Source organism: Dermacentor andersoni, chromosome 3 (assembly GCF_023375885.2).
Source record: "Dermacentor andersoni chromosome 3, qqDerAnde1_hic_scaffold, whole genome shotgun sequence".
Taxonomy (NCBI): domain Eukaryota; kingdom Metazoa; phylum Arthropoda; class Arachnida; order Ixodida; family Ixodidae; genus Dermacentor; species Dermacentor andersoni.
The window spans coordinates 33012662-33033072 of NC_092816.1; the positions used below are offsets into that span (position 1 = coordinate 33012662).

General features: G+C 42.1%; 2 protein-coding genes, 1 long non-coding RNA gene and 2 other non-coding genes across 7 annotated transcripts; 1 reads left to right on the plus strand and 4 right to left on the minus strand.

Moving 5' to 3' along the window:
* Nucleotides 1-924: 924 nt before the first annotated feature.
* Nucleotides 925-13451, plus strand: LOC126520869 (uncharacterized). The gene is made up of 3 exons (XM_050169672.3): nucleotides 925-1245; nucleotides 3867-4080; nucleotides 12340-13451. Exons 1-3 carry the CDS (start codon nucleotides 1093-1095, stop codon nucleotides 12576-12578), a joined length of 606 nt encoding a protein of 201 aa, XP_050025629.1. The 5' UTR covers nucleotides 925-1092; the 3' UTR covers nucleotides 12579-13451.
* On the minus strand, nucleotides 2586-12332 carry LOC126520881 (uncharacterized). Of its 3 annotated transcripts, XR_008609873.1 has the most exons (5): nucleotides 12090-12332; nucleotides 10362-10428; nucleotides 7770-7885; nucleotides 3844-3963; nucleotides 2586-3081 (listed from the first exon to the last, which is right to left on the minus strand). It is a non-coding gene; the product is annotated as an uncharacterized lncRNA (long non-coding RNA). The 3 variants fall into 3 exon arrangements; XR_007597122.3 differs by lacking the exon at nucleotides 12090-12332 and having other exon boundaries at nucleotides 10362-10899; XR_008609874.2 differs by lacking the exon at nucleotides 12090-12332 and having other exon boundaries at nucleotides 7770-7889; nucleotides 10362-10899.
* A 4308-nt stretch (nucleotides 13452-17759) lies between the features above and the next one.
* On the minus strand, nucleotides 17760-19459 carry LOC126520872 (UPF0488 protein CG14286). The gene is made up of 5 exons (XM_050169675.3): nucleotides 19083-19459; nucleotides 18952-19011; nucleotides 18790-18880; nucleotides 18561-18695; nucleotides 17760-17963 (listed from the first exon to the last, which is right to left on the minus strand). The coding sequence occupies exons 1-5, from the start codon at nucleotides 19110-19112 to the stop codon at nucleotides 17803-17805; spliced, it is 477 nt and encodes a 158-aa protein (XP_050025632.1). The 5' UTR covers nucleotides 19113-19459; the 3' UTR covers nucleotides 17760-17802.
* A 628-nt stretch (nucleotides 19460-20087) lies between these two features.
* On the minus strand, nucleotides 20088-20159 carry TRNAQ-CUG (transfer RNA glutamine (anticodon CUG)). The gene has a single exon. It is a non-coding gene; the product is annotated as a tRNA-Gln (tRNA).
* A 5-nt stretch (nucleotides 20160-20164) lies between these two features.
* TRNAE-UUC (transfer RNA glutamic acid (anticodon UUC)) lies at nucleotides 20165-20236 on the minus strand. The gene has a single exon. It is a non-coding gene; the product is annotated as a tRNA-Glu (tRNA).
* Between the last annotated feature and the right edge of the window lie 175 nt (nucleotides 20237-20411).

A 20411-nucleotide genomic window follows, 5' to 3' on the forward strand; every position in this document is an offset into this window, starting at 1 on the left:
ATGTTTCCCATTTGGGCAGCGTTATAGCTGAGTAAAGGTTCCTGAAACTTGCCATGTTTAATATTTGGTTCCTTTAGAACACAATGTAGTCAATGTGTACTGCTATATATAATTAGTAGGTCCTAGAAGATGCCATCAAAATCCAAGACGTCACAGCCCTCAGGTATGGTACTTTCTAGACACCATACCTCAGGTGCGGGAAATTAAGTAGGCGTCGCCAACCGTATTTCGTTCTTGCGCTTTTTCTGGCTTACCAAACGTCTTATCGTTGTAAGAGTGGTGTTTTTGGTTTTGTAGAACGGTAATTTACTGATGCAGAAGAAATCGTTTTTCACTTTAGGGTCCCTTTGAATACGAAAGTTTGCCCTGCGGCGTAAAAGGTGTGAAGCATGTTATACGTATCTACATAATTTGAAGACTGGAATTTTATTATTGTAACCCCAAAGTACGGAAAAGGTTTTTTTCATTCCTCCATCATTGCACGAATGTTCGTGTCGTGTTCTTGTTGTGAAGCTTTCTATGTTCATGGTCTCGTGTTCTTGCATTTCGCCCCCGTCAAAATGCCACCGCCGCTACCGGGATTGGATCCTGCGACCTGCTGGTGCTAGCAGCGCAACACCATAGCAGCCAAGCCACCACGGCGGGTGTTCTCTGAAAATAGGAACATCGAGAACTCGCACACGCAAAATGCCTACTCCGGCTACCACACACTTCGATAGCTTGCTAACCGACTCCTTTGGTAAGCGCAAAATTTCGATAGCGCACCCAACAGCGGCACTGCGTGATAGCTTCTCGCATTCTTGTTGCGCCTAAAGTGCCTAAAGCCCCTGCATCCACGCGCCACCGCTGACGACGAGCGGCGGTGGCGCGTGGATGCAGGAGCTTTAGTTGCTCCGAGTTTTCCGTTATCCTTGCTTCTGACATTCACCGCGCGCGGCGCCGTTGTAGGGTCGCTGCAGCGCCCGCCCGATTTGCTCCTCAGGCGTTATGCCAGCTGCTGGCGGTTGATTCAATTTCGTATTCGATTTTAAACGGGTTCTCGTGGAGCGTTTTTTTCTTCTTCCGGGTTGGCGACATAAAACACATGTCGACATGGGACATTACCTGAGCAGGTCGTTCAGCGAAAGCAGCGTTATGCCGGCCCAAAGCACTCCGCTGCCTGTGAGAAGACACGCCAAAGTACTAACGTTGTCGGAATTGGATCCGCGTTCGCCTACCATCGAGATTCCGAGAACGCCTATACAAGTAAGCGCGTCATTTTGCTTTCTTCTTCCTATTTGGTTAGACCGGCGCAGCTTCTTATGCTCTATCACTATTGTATGATGTGGCCAGCTGAAGTTGATGTCATTTGACCGCCACTTTTCTGCGGGTCATAATGGCGGTAATCATAGCTAATTAACGGTTCCAATATTCAGTAAAATTTGAATAGTACTACGTTTTCTGATGAGTAGCTTTGTGACCGAGCTTCGTCTTCTTCTTATACTTCCTTCTTTAGAGAGGAAAAGCCTTGGTCGTAAAAAAGAAAACGCTGTCTTTTTGAACGTAGCGAGCGTCCTGTTCAGCTTGTATCTAACGCTTTAGCAGTGTATTAAGCATTAGTTCTTTTTTAGTTTGTTAGCTAAAAGCCTTGTCACACACTGTGCAAGTATTTCGTCACGCCGTGGCCGCTAACCCAGACTGACGTTAACGAACAAATAACGCCTTGGTAACAGAAAACAAGTGTTTAAGCGCCTGTCTCGCGTCCTTTCGAACCGTTAGATTAGGCGCGCTGGGAAATTTATATTCGGCACATTCGTTCGGATACTGCAATGGATCGATGGCGCTGTTACGTAGCCACGCGTATGTAACCCAGCATATGTCTACCGCACCTTGCTTGAATTTTCCGTCCTAACAAAAAACAAGTAGCAGGTGTCTTGTAAATGCACACTTTATGTTAAGTGTCCCTTCTACTGCTTGCACTACATAGCTTTTGCGTGTTTTGTTGACCAAGATGAAGGTGGGTACGTTTATCAAAACTCTGGGAACAAGCTGCAGCTCCACCTTTTTCATTCCGCTGGGAGCGGTGTTTCACTTCCTTCTGGGGCTACGGCGTCACAGTGCCATGCTGAAGCTCCATGTAGACACCTAAAAAATCGCCATGTGAGTGCGATGTTGTGGTATGGAACTTACCTGTGAATCATGAGCCTAGTTCTTGGTTTGTGAACTGAGATTATGCAAAATGTGAACGAAAGCTCCCAACCTGAGTAGTTAGCAAGTTCCTATACAGTCTGCCATGCCATGCACTGGCTGCACCAATCTCGGCACTGCCGTGCACAAGAAAAGGGAACAATTTGACAAGTGCCGTTACCCGGAAATGAAATGGCACCACCCTTGGAGCTTTTAATTTGGCACTATGCATGAACAAATATTTAATCTGGGAATTTATTATAGGTTTTGGTTCTTGCTTTTTAGTGAACTTGCATGATTCATTCTGACGTGCCTCTTAATCACACACGCACACATCTCTTACTACGTGTTAACAGTGTATGAAATACTGCAACTAGTTTGTCATCAGTTGCAAACATAGGAAACTGCCATCAGGCCTATCGCTAGGCGTTATAATATTCTGTTTAATGGTAAAAATGGTTCATACAACTTTTATTTATTTAGAGCAGGAGCATTTTGGGCAATTGTGGTCTACAAATGTCTGGAAATCTGTAAAATCATCTCCACAAATCAGCTTGCTATTTAAGTTCCTGTTTTCATATGTGCTCGCATCAAGAATAAATAGAGTTGTGTACAATTCACTGAACACTAATCATAGCACAGAAGGAGCTTGTGCTATTTCTATGTCCTCACATTTTTAGAGAGCTTGTTTAGAAGTGTGCTTCTCTGGCATAATGCAGCAGCACAAAATCAGGCAATACTAGATGTTTCTTTGGTGGCACTTTTTCGTGTGTCATTGTAATTCAAGCCTACAGTCAGTTACATTGCCTGTCCTCTCCACAACATAACTTGTACCTCTCTTTGCTGCTTCTAACATTTCACCAGTGCACGGGTGTCTTCCAATAAGTTCATGTTTGCAAACCAGTTGTGAAATCTCTGCGAATGAAAAAAAAAAAAAAGGGTTACCAGATCTGTGCATACTCTTTGTAAACATACATCAAGAACAGCATCAGCTCTCAGTAGACCTATAAATACCCACAAGAAATTCAGAATGCTATCCAATGTTAATTATTTGCTTTAAGATTTAATCACAAAATCTTCATGGATCTCGCTAGCATATACAGAGAATATGCATTATCTTCAAAATTTCACACACAAACCACGTATTCTGCTTATGAGGATCTTTTCTGATTACATTGATGAACACAACCTTTGGCGACACCAGCAGTAGCATGCAGTGGACCACAGCCGATGCTGTAAAACAGCTTGTCATGCGGGTGAACAAAAACACATTTATTGATCCTTGTTTTCATTGAACCCGTCGTGGTGGCCTCGCGGCTATGGTGTTGCGCTGCTAAGCACAAGGTTGCGGGATCAGATTCTGGCCACAGCAGCCACGTTTTGTTGGAGACGAAATGATAAAATGCCCGTGTACCATGCGTAAGTGCACATTAAGGAACCCCAGGTGGTAAAAATTAATCTGGAGTCTACCGCTATGTTGTGCTCATAATTAGATCGTAGTTATGGCACATAAAACTGCAGAATTTAATTTTTCCTTTTTTTGTGCTGTGATAATGGGGTGGCAAGCTGTAGCAGTTAATAAATAAGCCTTCAAAGTAAAGTATGCAACTGTCCAGAAAGGGTGCTGCAGAACGTATTATCATGTCACCCTCATAAAAGGCTTTCCCATGCAGTCACCTTCTCTTTTGACTTCTCTGCAGATGGAGGATGCAGTGATGTTGGATGGCTCAGCAGAAGCAGCTGATGTAGAGTTTGATCCAAGGTCCCCGACAACTGCATTCCGGCGAACTCCAATACCTTTGGGGGCCATGATCAAAAAGGACGTGCAGCAAGAAAGTCCGATGGCTCAGTATTGTGAAAAGAGATGTACACCTATGAGTGCCTTGAATAGCCCAAGCACGACAATGCACAAAGGTTAGCATAAGTTCTGTGTCATTTGTACAATTCTGGTCAGCCTATGCTATTGTGCTTGTACATAAGGTGCATCCGCCAGGCTAGGATAAATATTTGAGTTAGATTGAAGCTCACCTAAGACGTGGACACAGGAAGGATGTAGACAGGACAGCACATTTCTCTCAACTGATAATGATGTATTGTTTGAGAGAAAAACATGTATAAATTTGTAACCAGTATTTTCTCACATGCACAGCAAAATAAGATGAGACATTCACAATAGGAGCACCAAGGCTTTAGACTCCTAAAAATTCTATTGCAGTTATTAGGTATCTAGGTACGCATACTCTCTATCATGTAGCGTAAGGGTTGTCTGACTGACTCAATTGCTACCCATTTTTCTAATATGGTATGCCTCAACTATTTCTCTAGCTACTTTATCGTTGTTTCGAAAAATAATCTGCATGCCACTAAACTGTGGCTTACACCCACCATTTCTGCAGTTTCTACAGTGCATGGCTTGATGAGTATAGCCTGTGGAATTTAACAATGCGTTATGTTCCCTAAGTCAATCGTATATGCATCTGCCTCACTGCTCCACATATACTTTACTGCAAGGGAAGGGAATGAGGAGAACCACCCCCATTCTGAATTCAACAAACTTGTTTTGATGTTTAACAGAACAAAGCCTTGGCTCTATTACCTTGTTAGCGCGCGGACAGATGCGGACATGCGCCAGCTTATTTCTTGCCATGAGTTTCACGTCAACGTTGTACCTACTTCTAATATTTTTCAAAGTATCTGCCAACTTGTGAACATAAGGGATGAATGCCATATTTTCCCCCCTCTCATTTGGCAGTTGCTTCTTTCTGCCCTTTAATTCTATGGCTCTGTTATTGCATACCGACAGGATAACCTGAATTTCGGAATTTTTCTTACTTTTCCAAACTCTCGCTCATGGAGTGCACACATAATTTCTGTAAAGCGGACGTAATACTGGCTTTGAATATTTCCCTCTTGACTAACTTGGAATGCCCGTACGTGAAACTCGGAAGAGGTTTCACAGTCCTTGGCACCAGCAATATGGTCTTTAGTGAGGACCAGTCATAAGTCCAAAAATTGCACATCATTATTCTCAGGGACTTCTGTAGGGAAAGCGAGGCCCATACTGTTTTCTTTAAGAACCTTTAAAACGTGGAAAGGACAAGTGCTGTCCTGTCTGCTTCCTTTCTGTGCGCACGTCTTCGGTGCGCTTCAATCTAACTACAATATGAAGGTCAACTAACTAGCCCAACTTGCCATCTTATTAGCACAAATATGCAGCTTCATTTCTTTTTGCTCGGAACACTGGCATCAAGAAACTTGTAAGAAGGTGTGTTGTCAGCCTTGGTCATTACATTGTGCTTTGCACAGGCTAGTGTGAACAGAGAGGAGCATCTAGACTATACTAACAGACTAGTTTCACTAGCACAGGCTAGTCTGAAGAGAGAGCATGAATGTTTATTGTTCAGCCTATGCCAGTTCATCGCAATCTATAGGTACTTGGCCGTCAAATCACTACTAAAGGTAAACCCAAATTGAAATTTGTGCGGCAAACTTCTAGCTGCACCTGTACCAGAGCAACAAGGTGGAAAACTTCCGAACAAGCACAGCTAATGGCTCTAAACAGCTCAGAACAAAAAAGTCGTTCCAAGCTGACCGCAATGGTATTTTTTTTAACATATTGCAGGAAATTGTAGTTGTCCCTGTAATAATTTCACATGGTGAAACTGCTCATTAAATTTAATATTATACTGGATATTGCAAAAATATTGAAATTTGTGCCAACAAGCATCCCCTTCTTTTGTTTGAAAGAAAAAAGAAGTATTTGATATAGTAATTCTGCGGAATCAATCCTGTCCTTTGTAGCAATTGCTACAAACGGGTGGATGTCTCACTTTTCCTTTATTAAAAAAAGTATGTTTGGTAGCATGCTGCAACTTAAACTCAACTGAAAAGAGTGTTTCGGTTAGATGCCCTGGTTGTCACTATTGCAGGAAGCACTATAGGCAGACATCTCATTTATTGTTTACATCTGCAGTTGCCTGTTATTGACATATTGTCTTCTCTGAACGTGACAACCACGGCACAGTCATGCTGTTCGCGAGAGGAAACATAAGTCAGTGTTTACATTGGTACAGTTTGTTCACGCCCAGCGGAAGTGTGTTTCAGTCACTTGTCCACTTCAGTGTTTATGTTGTATGTTAGAACTAGCCATGAGAGTGATAGCCGTCACCATTCATGGCCATGGCAGTAAATGTGGAACTTTCAAGGACAGGCATAAGGTAGGAGAAACAACTGGCCAATAAACTCTCATATACTACCTCAATGCATCAAAGGCTTCCAGGGCCATAAGTGCATTGTGATTTTGAACATCTGTAATCTTGTAGTGACACTGCCTACACTGGCGATACACTGTCAAAGAAATCATAAAGGCCTGTGTGTGAATGACTAGACCTGTTGCTCAGTGTGCTAGCATGTCACCCTGCCTTGGTGGGCTTTGGTGATCCTCAGTTGTTTAGATAAGATTAAAGGAACACTAAATGAAAATGTAAAGTGAAACTAGACTGAAAGGTTAGGTTTTTGTAATAACAAATTAGTTATTCAGTGCAAGAACAGTGTGCTTTTGTAAGCGAGAGATGACAAAAATGGAAAATCAGAGTGGTGCCACCTATCCTGGTTTATAGTACCTCATATGATTTAGCAATGGCCGATTCACTGAAAGCAACAGAAAAGGGGGTCGCATGAAGGTTATGTTAACTCATCCGTATTGGTGTGGGTCATTCAAGTTATGCAGAAGGAAGCAGAAGGAACTCCTATGGCAATTTCGTACACAAGAAAAGTCATACATTGGCACACAGAAAAGAATAGACTTCTATACTCGCGGGCTACTTTCTGTGGCAATGAAGAAAAAGCTACAGAAGCATGCCTGCTGCACATGTGTTACCACGCCAAGTAGTGTGGCAGCGTTTGACAGTGCTTTTGGTTGCTCGGAACAGACGCTGAATCGACGTAGCTTCCACATGCGACGGTTTCATATTTCCCTAGACGCGGAAGGGAAAAGCCGCAAAATAAGTAAACCTTTACACTCAGCGGTGTGTTCTGTCTTCAACTGTTGCTAGTAAGGTGTTCATTTGTCTTCCCAGCCTAAACGAACGTGGATTAAAACGTGGGGCTCTTTTCAGAAGCGCTGTCACTTGTGCGAGCTTTGCCTCCATAGCTTTCCCTTCATTGCCACAGAAAGTTGTCCACGAGTATAGACAAATAATCTATCAATCTAACTCTATGTGAATATTTTCCTTTAACACTCCTTTAATAACAGTTTTGCCCTCTCCCAGAGTATTACGGCAGTGGTAATATGGGAGTTCTGCTATGTGTTTTCAACGTAGCTTCAAACATTACAAAGGTTCATAGGAAGATGAAACCTTGAAGTGATTACCTGTGGTCAAACAAGAGACGTCTCTGGGGCCAGCATTTCAGCAAGGAGACTTGTCTTTGATTTGATGAAGGCAAGTTTCCTCGTTGAAACATTGGCTCCTGCAACATCCCTTGTTCTACTGCTGTAAATTATTAAAAGCAGGTTGTGCTGCTTGCTATTTTTTTTCATGAACTGTGTACTGTCGGGGACAAAAGCTAGGGAGTTATGAAAGTGCTCACCGAATTGCACTTACCTGTCACCTGGCTGCCTGACATTGCAACCCGAGCACTATATTTGGTTCATCCATTTCCTGTTTTCTGGAGTTGTTGGGCAGCATTCATCGTACTTCATTCCTTATGTTCACGAGGTCTTGCTTGTTAGAAACAAATGAAAAATGAAATCGTTATTTAGCATCAATCTACTGGAAAGTGAGAAATATTACAGAATGAGCCATGTGTTCTAAAGGTGTACTGATGCGAAAGTACTGGTAGTAAATAATTAAATTACATCATTTTTAAATGATTGTCAAGTGCAGCGTGATGTTGGATGTGAAATAGGTTATGTCAAAGGAATTGCGGGTGGTCGTGGACAGACGACGTCACACACCACTGACGAATGCACCATTAACCAGGCGCACTTTACAATCGGGCTGCATCGTGAGCGTGTTAAAGAAAGCTGAGTGCATTAAACAAATTTAATTGTATGGTTTAACATCCTGAAGCAGCACAGCAGGTTATGAGGGATGCTTAGTGGAAGCACCCAGATGGATTTTGATTGCCTGGGCTTCTTTAATGTGCACCTAAATACACAAGATTTTCTGCACTTCGCCCCCATGAAAAGCGGAACAAAAAGAAAAGAGAATAAGCTTTGGTCTTTTTTCCACATAAGCGGTGGGCGTAAAATATGATTTCATTTTGTAAGCAAAGATTTGACTTGTGCCAGTTACAGAAGCAAGGTCTTTCACAATGAAAGCCCACCTATGTGAATAGGCTGGTTAGATGGTCCAATGCCATAGCTAGGTAGAAAATGTAAACTCGAGATTCAATCAGAATACGTAATCCTTCTACTGGGTTTTGCAGGTACAATTCATTACTGGATTATGTGGTATCACTTTTATGGTCTCTGACAATCTTTACCTTGTCTTAGCTCACAATCTTCATTCTGCTGGGTTTTGCAGGTACAATTCATTACTGGATTATGTCGTATCACTTTTATGGTCTCTGACAATCTTTGCCTTGCCTTAGCTCACAATCTTCATGTCACAAGACTAAGTGAAAAAAACTCGAAATGTTACACCAACAAAACCAATGTGTTTTATTTGTGCTAATTTATGGAAATTTCCAAGCACAGCTCGGGGTGCACTGTTAACCTGGATTTACATGAGAGAGAACAGCACTATGGCCAATTATGTGGCCACTTATCAGGGTGGATTTTCAGACTCCTTCAATTTCCCCAAGAGCAGATTATCCCCGCCAACTAATGTTGCATTTCCCAAACTCTATCACAAAGTACTTAAGGCAGGTGTTACAAGGCAGCTTTGTAACTGGAACAATGGAGCAAAATGCAGATGCCGCATCAGCGAGTGCCGTCGCAGCTTTGGCACAAAGTATGGGAATTATGGCGTCTAGGCCATGAGCATATTTTGAGAAAATGTTTTTAACAGACAAACTATCACTATAGTTATAAAGCGCACCCATCCATATCTGTGTATAATTTTCCCCCCTACTTGCTATGGTGACTCAGTGGCTGTGACGTCATGCTGCACGAGGCTGTGGGTTTAACTTCCAGCTACTCTATGAAGGGGGGACAGAATAAAAAAAATATGTTATTAATCTAGTTTGCCTGTGCCTTAAGGAATGCCAAATGGTCAAAATTATTTCATGGCTTTCCACTGCATTGTCTCTCGTACTCTTCTAAGGTTATCTGAGATGTTAAACTCTGTCAACCTTCCTTCCTTTATTATTTCCAAGCCCAATTAATTATAACTATGACCAATCCACATGTAACTAATTTTCAGTGCCAATTATATTTGCACTCATTGCGACATTTCATATACATAGTGGCAAGTTGTAGTGCAGTAGAGTTTGTGAAGCAGCGTTCCAACTGAAATGCAATGCTAGATAATGAGGTATACTTTGAAAGCCATATATCTTTGCCATATATGTGAAAGAAAGCAGTGCATAGCAATAACTCATTTGTAGTAAATGCAGGAAATGCTTATCAAATACTTGAAGCCACGGAAAGCTACAATCGTTGGAAGATTGTGCTCTTCTAAAGCTATGTCATCACGAACCTTCCGTGAAGAAGCTACACTGAAATGTTGTACACCATTTCGTACATAACAGTCAACATTGCAAAGGCTAGAGAGACTGCTCTCACTGCTTGCATTCGTGAAATAAAACGTAGTGCATCATTAATGAAAAAAATCTAAGTTCTCATCATGTATTCAATGCTACATTGTCCTGTACTTATATATCACAAAATATAATTTAATTAACATATAGAAAGTGTCACAGATCTTGACCTACTTAATACTGAACGAGCGAAGTGGCACACTTCTGTGATTAGTGACCACAGTGCAATGCTTGTGCTCATGACCAAATCACACTACGCCACATACAGGAGCCACAAAGGTGCATAAATACGTGATTTTATGTAGCCTGATGTCCACAAGTTGTAACATGTGAAGTAGTTATTTGATAGAAAGCTTTGCACAAAGAAGTGCACTTTGAGGGACAAGAAGTGAGACTCCTATGACTGCACTACTTGCATTGCTTATTCATTATTTCCTACTATATAAATGGAATGGAGTAATAGACAATTCAATCACTCCAAGAGGGCTTACAGGCAGAACAAGGCAAGTGATGTGGGTCAAGCATTGCAGTGATGTAGGCTCTTCTGCAATTCCATGCCTGCAAACCAGAATAGATGGTGTCCAGAACATACCATACATCCCACCACTAAATGTTTCTAACACCCACCAATTTGCCATAACAAAGCAATACCAAGGGGTGTTTTGTCGTCTACTCTTGGCCAGATGCATGTTGGATGCTGTAAATTTAATTCAGAACAACCCTATTTCTTGCTGTGCATCTAAGCTTCACACTGCTGTGTGCCGAAGGCATGGCCTCTGAGGTTGTAGCACCCTACCCTGTGCTGCCCTAGAGACTTCTACAAACATTACCAGAGGGAAATCTGGTGCTGCAGTCATTCAACCATCAAGGAAATGATATCTAGCATACATGGATTTTTCTGATATAGCATGGCTTCATTGAGAAAGCAAACACTGCAGCTTCTGATGCATTAGCATTAAGAGTGTCAAAGTGTAGAAAAAAGTGCATGTGTGTGAAGCCCGGGAAGGTAGTCACGTGGTAGAGGTACGTGACACACACACACACGCGCACACACACACACACACACACACACACACACACACACACACACACACACACACACACACACACACACACACACACACACACACACACACACACACACACACACACACACACACACACACACACACACACACACACACACACACACACACACACACACACACACACACACACACACACACACACACACACACACACACACACACACACACACACACACACACACACACACACACACACACACACACACACACACACACACACACACACACACACACACACACACACACACACACACACACACACACACACACACACACACACACACACACACACACACACACACACACACACACACACACACACACACACACACACACACACACACACACACACACACACACACACACACACACACACACACACACACACACACACACACACACACACACACACACACACACACACACACACACACACACACACACACACACACACACACACACACACACACACACACACACACACACACACACACACACACACACACACACACACACACACACACACACACACACACACACACACACACACACACACACACACACACACACACACACACACACACACACACGGGAGGGAGGGAGGGAGGGAGGGAGGGAGGGAGGAGTCCCAACTATCACGCAGCAAGATTTCAAAATATGCAAATGCCAGGTAGCTGGACAAAACCAATTTCCACGCTACTGGCCGTTCAAGGCACTTTGTGTGTATTTTCAGGCTTCTTTCACGCTCGGAAAAGCACTTTTATGTCGCACATATAGAGCAACAAAAAGCTCTATTGGGATTTCTTAATTTTGCTCTACAATTTTCTCATTGACACTTTTTTTGGGAGCAGTTTCGTTCTCCCAACACAGTCATCCGAGGACACATGTTCACTTGTATAGGTCACATGGTCTCCTATTCATGCGATAGCATGCTCAACCCAGCCACTGCTGACAAATTTCAAGTCGAGTGTGCACCGTCCCAGTTTTATTTATGCAACAATTTGGAAGATAAACGTAACAAATGGGACACTAATACATGACTCTATGGGAACAAAACAGGACCAGCATTTCAGAACATAAGAGTTAGGAAAATGTAACAAACAGGAATGTATCAAGTTCTACTATATTTACTTTTCCCCTCCTTTTGATGCTACACGCAGTTGATTTCCATTGCTCTGAGGGATCTCTTGTCCTGGTACTGCAATTTCAATACCACCTATTCTGAAATGTCTTACATGAAAATCAGCAGCATGAAAGTACATTTACATTTTTTGCAGCTTCGAACTCTAGCTGTGTTGACTGTTCTTTAAGAAGGCAGATGCATGCTGCAGTCTGATGCATGGTCTAACTGCCATCCTTTGTTGTTTGTTTGTTATTGCAGAAAGAAAGACGAAGAAGTCTCAGGAAGACCTCAGTGGCACGCATAAACAGTCAACAGTAAGCAGCATGCCAACAAGTGAACGCCCCGCTTTGAAGAACACAAGCCGCCCAAACACCTTACTGAGGTCTCTCCAGGAAAATCATATACAAAGAGTTGGCAAAGCAGACCTCACAGCTCTGCCCAAGATGCCAAACTTCGCGGAGGAGAAGGAGAACCGCATCACACCATCAAGTGCTTGATGCCACACCTAATCAGCGCACACGTTTGGTTATATGTCGGTGTGCATATCTTATATTCAGGCTTTCTCTTTTATTTTTGAAATTTACCTCAGGGTATCTACAAAAATTAAAGGGCACATGCAAAACACTCAGAACTTCCCTGTGATCTGAGAGATAACCGATATACTGATTATGCCTCGAACCTCCGGTGTGTATGGTGTTACATGAACGAAATATCAAAAACCGGGATTTTTTTTTCTTGTGAGCAAGATGTGACCTAATATGTAAACACAGGCTGCAGTTTGGTCATGATTGGCCACACACAATAGGTATAATATATACAGCATGCAAATTCTTGGAGCACTAATGACTGACTTATTCAGCTTGATATCAATTTCAGTGGATGCCCTGGTAAATACTTTTTTAACCCTTTTTTCAAGCTTAGCAGCTTCCCTCTCACACGAGTTGAAGCGTCCAGATGACAATATCAGCTACAGTGATCTCATTTCAGTGTGACAACATGCCCTTTTCAAGGGCCATGTCAGTGTCTTTGTGTGCATGGGTGTGGTTACTCTGCTTGCTTCCCTTTGGCAGATACCGTCTCGGCGTCTGATGGAAAAGCTACACTTATGCTGTCTGGGTAGTTTGAGAGTGGCTTGGTGTGCTATTTTAGTCTTTGGCTTCACTTGTGGATGGATGGATGAGTCGCTTTGCTGAGAGTGTGGTGTCCTCACGTATTCTTCAGGACTGCTTTTTTTACCACTATTTGGATGCTTTGCTCAAGAAAGTGCAGGGCCTCCAGTTCTTGCTAGATTTTATGCACTGACTGTACAAATCTTTTTTCGAAATCACAATGAATAAAGCATGTTGCACAGTTTCGCTTTACGGACATAAGCATTTTTTTTTGTCTGCCTTTTGTTTCAAGGCCACTAGGAAAATGGAAAAAAAAATGACCACATGTAGGAAGCAAAATAACAAGGCTCAGAATTACACCGGGTAATGGTTACCGTTAAATAATGGTGTACTAATGTAAATATTTGTCTTGGCCTTTTTTGCTTTACCAGGTAGCTGCAGACTTCATAATTGTGGTACAGGAACTCCATTCTTTGAGCGCACAACAAATAGTGAACTCTACCATCATTTAATGCAACGAATTGAAAAATGCCAAATATGAAGTGGGTTCCTGGCATAGTGTTTATCAAACCCGCCGTGGTTGCTCAGTGGCTATGGTATTAGGCTGCTGAGCACGAAGTCGCAGGATCGAATCCCGGCCACGGTGGCCGCATTTCGATGGGAGCGAAATGCGAAAACACCAGTGTACTTAGATTTAGGTGCACGTTAAAGAACCCTAGGTGGTCGAAATTTCCGGAGTCCTCCACTACGGCGTGCCTCATAATCGGAAAGTGGTTTTGGCACGTAACACCACAATTTTTTAATAGCGTTTATCAAGGTTTCTTTACGCATTTCGAAAATTGGGGGACGATAGTCATGTGGTTTTTTACCAGTACAGCAGTCTGACACATACATACATCAGTAGTGCTGCTACCATGTAACCAGCACCCCAAAATTTGCACAGTGTGTCAAGGTACCCTTGTAAACATGAAGCTATGACACTATCTGGTGCGCATTTCGAACTGGTCTCATTCAAAGAGAACATATATAATTGCAAGCGTCCTTATATAACAAAGCGCTTGGAACTGTAACACTTCGTCGTACCATATTTGCACATAACCACGAATATAACGTGAGAGTGGACTTTGATCTCTTAGAAAAAAGAAATATTGCAATTAGTATAATGTGAAGTGATGCCGCAAGTGCCTATACTGTTTCTAGCACAGCCATGGCTGTCTGCAAGGGTGAGCGCATACACAGCCCATGTGTCTTGTTTTAGAGATAATCTGGCGCACATGCAAAGAATGGGTGTACCGAGATGGCGTGGCATTATGTGGGTTGTAGTCTTGCATGTTTAGTACTGGCAGTTGCATTATCTCGAGTTTTGGAAATGCACTAAAGCAACAGGCAGATGAAGCATTCGCACCCTGCTGCCAGTGCTATTCATAATAGCCTTGTCCCACTGTATGTAACACTATCAGCCATGAGGGTGGAGTGGACTTGAAATGGTGGCTGGCTTCGCTTCATACCGCCGATGTGAAGATATCAACATTGCATGGAACTGTATCTTTTGTCACAGACTCAGAATCTTGCGGCCCCTTCTGTGCAAAAAAAAAAATACATTTACAAGTGCACTTATTTTGCATAAGATGTCAAATTTCAATACAACGAAGCAGATTGCCAATTGAACCGACGTCATTATATCGAGGCTTAACTGTATAGATAACTTTGTTGCGAAGATAAGCACCGTACTGCTCGCAATAAAGGAGGTAAATCTTCAGCAATGGAACTTGAGAGATACTTAGTGAAAAAAAGTAGCTAAATTTCTTCTGCCCACTACAGCTGATCTTATGATATCGAAGGTAATGGCATACTCTGCAGTGATGTCTGGAAGCAACGGAAGTAGAGCTGCAGAGCATTGAATGCTGCTGTTACCTCCTTTGTCATCAAAGTTGCTGCAGCGAGCCAAGCACCACTGCTGAGCAAAAGTATAATTGTACAAAGACTGTTGTCTAGAGTATTGCATTACTTGCCAGTACATCTCGCTAGTGTGGGTAACCAAAGAGTTCATCCGTTTGGCTTACTGCCTTTTTTTTTTTCTTTGAGCAGGTACGGGCTCGAAAGATTTTTCAAAGTTCATTCTCAAAGCTTTTAAGTACTTGAAACAGTTTGTCTTGCCCATTCATCTGTCAAATCTGTTAGTGATGGTGACCATTATCGTCATCAAAGATTTGCAGTCAAAGATCTGCTGTTGTAGTGCACGAGTTCAGAGCCAAAGAAGGCGCTGTTGAAGTTGGGTTAGGATTTAGATATCCTTCATTATACTGGTCATTTCATTGTAGAGGTGCTCATAGTAAAAGCATTCAGCTGCAGTCATTTGTTGCATGTCTAATGAATTCTGGTGCCATACAGTAATTGCCATGCTGGCAGCTATCTAAAAGCAAAAAGGGCAGAATACAAAAATTTGTGCCATAACTTCTTTAACTGTTGATGCTCAAAGTTGATGCTTCCTAAAACCTTCAGCAGCACCTATCGTTCAATGGATGCCGTGTGTTTGTGCAACACAAAACGTCTTCAGCCCCCAGTTTTTTTTTTTTATATGCAGATCCAATGCACATGCTCGAATCTATATGAAGCAATAAGAAGCAGTTAATTATACGCTACATTATTTGCTCATCTTCTGCACCACGTTTTGCAACATAACGATTACATGTCTGCTGAGCAAGTCGCAGAGACCACCACAACAGACTTCTCTGGAATTGGCCCATTTTACTATTGCAGTATCTCCAGGATCGGGACACATTACTGCTCTGTAAGTTGCAAAAGATTTGCACCAAGAGAACACATGAACTATTCTGCAACAGCATGTTAGCCATCCACACTTGATGTTCATAGGTCGTTTACCTCCCAAGCACAATTATTATTATCAGGTTCAGCTAACTATTGAGAAATGGCGTATTCATCTTCACATGCCAGGGCCAAATTGTTCTGCGAAATATCAGCAACAGCACTCGCAAAAATGCGCATTCACAGTAGCTGTGGCTTCAAAGAAATTATAGCAGTCATGCCTTGCGGTTACACTTGTCCCCATAAAGTAAGAAGTAGAAGGCTCAAAATAATGACATATATTTTAACTACAAAAACAGCTTTTACACTTGTTGCTTTGTAAATGCTCAAATTTCACAAGGTTACATTATTTTGTTGGTGCGTTTGACAAAACACTTGGCAAAGTTCCTTGCCCAGTTTGTCCTGAAAACAAACATCTTATGTGCAAAAATGAGCCCCTTCGTATATGTCGACTGATTTTGCCAGTTGGAAACTATATATAAAAAAAAACACGGATTGTGATAGCAGTTGATGTGAGTATTCCGTTACCATGTTTTGCTTTGAGGGAGGCAATAATTTTATATTACTAACAGCTCTTCATCTGACCAATTTGAGATACCAAAACCATTTTGCATTGCTGAAACGTGGTTGCAGTCCAGCCTGCAAAATCACCTTGCCATGCCTATTCTTCATGCCATTTCCTTCAGTTGACAAGTGGCAAAATGATGCCATGTCTATGAAGTGACGTGTGTGTGTGTAGCTTTTTTTTTTTTCGTGTGTACTATATGTGTCTGTGTGGGGGGATGAACCAGTTGAGCAACTATGCTGTGTTTTTTGACAAAGAATGTGGACAAAAAACACAATCTTGTTACAAAATTTCAGGGCAAACACAGTAATAGTATGAACAAAACAATTTTCTTTAAGTTGTGCGAGTGCTGCAGCTGTCTGTACAATATGTTTGCTATGAGGTGCTTATTCCATTGAGCTAGTACTTGACAAAATCACACTAAGGCAAAAAGGGCAATCCACATGCAATTCACGAATGCACAGCAATATACTTTGAAATTCTATGCCTAACCTTCACTAAAATTTTGAGCTTACTTTTTGAGGGCACAGGAGTAGACACATCTACTGCTTTCAAGTACTGTATGCAAATGTGCACCCTAATATTTACTACCTGTCTTTGCTGTTCAAGATACATGTTAAATGAAATTGTTTGCACGGGTTAATCAATTAATTTGCATTTAAAATACATTTGTAAGCACTGTTAGCAGCAGATCTGTGGGAGGATCTTGGTAAGCACCAGCATGGCGGCATGACGGCTGATGAAAAAGCACGAATAGAATGGTTAAAGAAAATGGTTACTGAATGATCTGTGCGCTGACAGGTTGAATTTTGGTTAGTATAATCTTTCTTTGTCCTTGCAAACAGTTCACCACACGTGGCCAGACACTGCCGAAACACATAACATGCAGGTAACTTGTACAGACATTTCAAACTCTCTTGTCCTCCACATTTCTGTCACTTAGCGGCATTCAAAAGAACTGCTCGTTATATATGACCTGTTTGCAGTTTTGCTGTAACGCACAAGTCGTGCTTAACAGTACAGGTTGCTCTCATGTGTCTAGGGTCTAGGGTTTGTCTAGCGTATGTGCTAAACATTTTTGTCCTACGCACACATGTTGCAAACTAGGTTTTAAGCTTTTACACGCGCAAGAATAATAATTGCTGTTTATTCATGGGACCAATGACAAGCAACACATGTACAGGCAACAGGCACTTTATTATTTAAAATAAGGCACCTCACTCAAGTGTCCTCAGTGTCAATGGCAAAGTTGAACTTGAACTCTGTGCCAGACTCTGGCACACCAGGTTGGCTGTCTCTGTTCGACGTCAGCACTTTCCGCAGGAAGATAGACTTGGTCTCTGCAGAATGTTGAGGCTGCAGCTTAGTCTTTCTGGTAGAATCTGGAAAACCATAGCAGTGGATATTATACATGTGTCAGTGTCAGTTTTACAGCTTACAGCACCAACTGCATCACGTGGTGGGCCTGTATGAAGAATAGTTAACATGAAATGGAATCTTTCATTTCTGTGGTTGTTAAACAATCAAAATATGTAGGTGTAGGGCGCTGGTCCTAGCGTATTGTGTTCCTGTTTCGCTGTCAAACATTTCACGCTTCTCACACAGCATGTAGAGTGGGTCAGTTGGGAAATTATTGATCACAAGTGTCAGGAATAATAAGGCAAAGCATAGTAGTCTGGCAATAACTTTTCTTAAATACATGCGGCAGCCGTGTTAAAATATGGTGGACTGAAAAGCTGACATTTCAATGTGCCTCAAGCCCTTAAGCACTGTAGAAGCATACACTGGTCTATGCGAGCACTTTTTTTTTTCTGTTCGAAATATAGACACAACTCAGTATAGAAATGTTGAAACTGTGGGACAGAAATTAATCAAGATGTTCTTAGGTTTTTCGTTTGCTTTACTTTACAGTGATCGGAATACAGTTCAAGACGGACCATAAATGCAGTTCATGTGAAAGTCACTACGCACGCACGTACCGGTGATGAACTTTGCCTTTTCCAGTTCCATCTTCTCCCTGTAGTTTCCAAGTGTCATGCTCATTACTTGCCTTTTTTTCACGACGGGCGCTTTCACGTTTTGAAGCGTTTGGAGAGCCCGCAGTTGCTCAGTATCTGTCAAGGGTGTATAACAAAATAAATAAATAAATAAATAAAAGAAAACGCTTGCAGCTTTCCAGTTTAAAATATCGGCAATGTCACATCTTACAGTTTTTCTTTTTTGTGTCGGCATGAGAAAGCGAAATATTAAGCTGCTCAATGCACCACTTCAGTTCTCGCTCGAACTTCTCGTTGGGGTCCTGCAGTAAGAGGAGGAGGATCAATTGAGTACAATTAAAAAAAAAAGATTATTACGTTAGCATCAACAAACCTCATCATTTGAAGGATCTTCCAAGCTCGATGAAGTAGAAGCCTGTAGTGTTGGCAGCTTCTGGAAACCAAGGGACATGTTGAAGCGTTAGATCTCAAAACGTGCAATGCTGCCCAAAAGTTAATTGGTACCTGAACAGGCAGTTGCTTTCTTCTCTGCATCGATGACAATACTACTCAACACCTACCAGATAAGTTCAGACATAGGAACGACGACTATGCAGCGCAATAACAATGAATAATTCACGCTTTACGATGCAGGAAAACACATGTTTACAAACATACAAGAACGCATAGAACCATGGGCGCCGCCATATTGCTTGTTGCCAGATTTAATCAATATGCGGCCAAACGCTTAACCAATGGCCTAACAGATTTAAAAGTCGCTCTACCTATCAATGCTCCTTTGGCTCTACTCACTATAGCTCTACTGACTCCATATGAGAAACTCTATGACTGACTCTACCGTGGTCATGACATACGGATGCCTCGTGGGATATTTCAAACATGTTACCGGCCTTCCGTGCTGTAGTGAAAAGATGGGCATTCACGAGAACACGGCCGAAGTGTCACCTACAATTATTACGAAAATAAGTGAACTTCCAATACTTATCGTTTTCTTTTGAGACGGTAAAAGATTGGATTATAGCTCGTATCAGCGCGTGTTGTGAAAAAAAAATTGAAGAGGGGAAGGAGGGGGCAAGAGGAAGGGAAGCATATTTTTGGCTGTGCCTCACCTGAAGCTTTAACATTTATAGCTGTATATTCATTTATATTCCTGTCCGTTCTGTCACCTACAGTGGTAAGGAAAAAATAAAGTTCTTGTCACGGACAGAAAACGAGCTAACAAAAAAAATTAAACTTCCTTTCTTCCATGGAAAAGATAGAGCTGTTTGTTTAAAAGCAGAGAGCTTTGCCGGTGTAGAAGTAATGGCCTACAGATACTCTGCAACGGATGGGTGGAGCAATACGTAAAAGAAAGCGGATAGAACAACGCTTCAGTCTTACACGGTTCACGCACACTATAATTTGCTAAAGGACATATTGAGGCTACATAACGGAGCACGTTGTGAAGAATTATTTGCAAAGTGAGTGGGAACGCCAAATGATTTGCAAGACTCAAAAAGAAGAAAAAGCAGGTCCCACCGAGATTTGAACTCGGATCGCTGGATTCAGAGTCCAGAGTGCTAACCATTACACCATGGGACCGAACGCTCCGATGCCGGGAATCGAACCCGAGCCTCCTGGGTGAAAGCCAGGTATCCTAGCCACTAGACCACATCGGAAGACGCTCACCTGTGACAAACTGACAGTACATAAATTCTACCATTCTGCTTTCGCTTAGTGCTTTTTCATAGTGATAATATAAACAGCTTTTGCAGCTTCAAACCTTAATTTATATGCCTCTGTTTAATGCTGTTGCTTTCATTGCTGCGAAAAAAGCACTCGTGAGAAGCCTAA